Genomic DNA, 2,214 nt, shown 5'->3' with positions numbered 1-2,214 from the left:
CTGTGCATTCATCAGTGCCACAGTCCCTCAGCTTGCCCACCAGAATTGGGTGGGACACTGTGTCAAAGGCCTTCTGGAAGTCCAAGAAGACAACATCGACTTCCTCCTTCACGACTAACCTCTTTGTTACCTGGTCACAGAAAGAGACCAGGTTGGTCAGGCAGGATTGGCCTTGCACGATCCTGCCTGACATCCATCCACCCATCCATGTTAGGGAAGCATCTGAAAAATGTGAGGGTTCTTTGTAAAAGCAGGTTACAGAAATATCTGTGCTAAGTGCTGTAAAAGCAACAGAGTAAGAAAGTCCTACCCAGCCTTCAACAGATTACGATCTAAAAAAGGAAACATGAGATTATGCTAGGATGAGAGGTTTAGCTGCGTGGATAGAAAAGCAGCAGGGGCATGCGAAGCAGGCTCTATTCAAATTGGGCCCAAATCGGGGACAGCAGTTTGATTTATTGATTCAGATCACTATCCCAGGTTCGATTAGGCCAAATCCAAATCTAAGGATTCGATGTGGATTTGGAGAATCTGCGATTCGGCCATAAGCAAAGCTTTATATGTTTTCTTCTATATACCTCGAGGTACTGAGCGTGGCTTGTGAAAGCTTCAGTGTTGGGGTGGATGGAGCATCCCACAGGAATGCGGGTAGGCCTTCCATGTGCTCGGCAGCAGTCTGGAAGTGCTTTTGTTCCTCTTCCAGGTCTGCTGCCGAGCGCGCTGGGGAGCCCCCCGCACTTCTGTGGGACACTCCATGCACCCCAGCATTCACAAGCCCCTGCTACCTAGAGGTATGTAGAAAAACATTTAAAGCCACGTCTACGTCCAAATCGCCAAATCTCTCTGAATCGATTCAGAGGGTTCCGATTCAATTTGGAGAAATTAAAGGGTCCTCTGACTCGATTCGGAGTCAGCCACTGAATCAGGCCGAATCTCTGCCAAGCTGAACTGGGGACTGAAGTTTCACACAGCCCTAAAAAGCAGTCAGAGACATTAGGCAAAAAGAAACTGCAAGATTTAGAGGAAGGTGGATGTGAGGACCAACGGAGAGGTCAGGGTTGAAGGTGATGCCCAGGTTATGGGCTCCAAAAAAAGGCAGGGAATACGGTGGTGTTCACAGTCAGAAAGAAGGCAGTAGGATAGGGTTGAAGAAGGAAGTTGAAGTGATGACCAGACATCCTTGAGATGTTTATTTTGGACTTGGACTTGTATTCAGGAAATAGGTCAGAATGAACCGCCGTAGAAGTAGGGAGGGGAGGGAGAGGAGAATCGGGAAAGGACAGTCTGAAAAGCCAAGGAAGACGAGACTTCAAAGAGAAGAGTACAGCTGATGCTACCAAAGATGGCCAACAGCTGAAGGAGGATGACGCACTGTTTCTGAGACCTGTCCAAGGGCAGGTCATCAGACATTGGCAAATGCAGCTTCAGGAGCATGAACAGTCAGAAAAGGAATCCCAGATGACTGTGAACAGTGTGTTCAAACAGCCTCGGGCTGGAGGGCCAACAGAGTCTGTCCGTGGGGCAAATGGGGTCCGCCGAGTTATTTAAAGATGAGAAAGACTCAAACATAGGCGTACAGCAGAGCGCCAGAAAACAGGAAGAAGTGATGGAGAAGACAAAAGGCCGGCACGTGGCGGGCACGGGGGGATTCGGGATGGGCGGGCAGGGGCTCACTGCAACAAAGGGAGCAGAGGAGACGGTAGATTGAGGGACCTCGGCGTCTGGCGGCGCGGAGGCGGCAGACGGTTGTGTATTTCGTCGGTATGTCGGAAGAAGTTGGGGAGACTGACCTTGCTACGAAGACGGAGCAGTGGGAGCGGGACTCGAGGTTGATTAGCAAACACTCGAGAAAACAAACTAAAAGGTCGCTTGTCACGGAGTCTGCTTGAAACGCTGTGCAGGGAGAGAGCGTGGGGGTACCAACATGGACCCTGCGATGGAAAGAAAGACAGTCGAGGAGGAAGGGGGAGCACATCCTAGGGGTTGCCAAGGTGGACCCTGCAATGGAGAAGAGACAGGGGAGGACAACGACAGTGACCTGTACCAGGAACCGAAAGGGAAGAGCACAGAGCTAAAACTAGGGGTGCGCCTTTAAAAGCGCTTCCAGGCTTTTGAATGTTAAATACGCGGCTGACACATCTACCCAATCACGAAACCAGCGCTGGCAAGGGGGCGGGGCCGGGCAAGGGCTCAGGGTGCCGCCGCCATCTTGTT

At 51.2% G+C, this 2,214-nt stretch overlaps 1 protein-coding gene across 1 annotated transcript in view; it reads left to right on the top strand.

Annotated features, from left to right (window-relative positions):
• Positions 1-1,763: 1,763 nt before the first annotated feature.
• Positions 1,764-2,214, top strand: part of DNAAF2 (dynein axonemal assembly factor 2) — a 21,275-nt gene continuing 20,824 nt past the window's right edge. The window contains exon 1 of the mRNA XM_019551180.1: positions 1,764-1,828. Coding sequence (XP_019406725.1) covers positions 1,764-1,828 — 65 coding nt within the window. The remainder of the gene's footprint in view (positions 1,829-2,214) is intronic.

This window comes from Crocodylus porosus, unplaced genomic scaffold (assembly GCF_001723895.1).
Source record: "Crocodylus porosus isolate Cpor-Errol unplaced genomic scaffold, CroPor_comp1, whole genome shotgun sequence".
In the NCBI taxonomy this organism is placed as follows: Eukaryota; Metazoa; Chordata; order Crocodylia; family Crocodylidae; genus Crocodylus; species Crocodylus porosus.
Note: the sequence above shows the minus strand (reverse complement) of the source record. Positions and strands in the feature narration are given on the sequence as shown.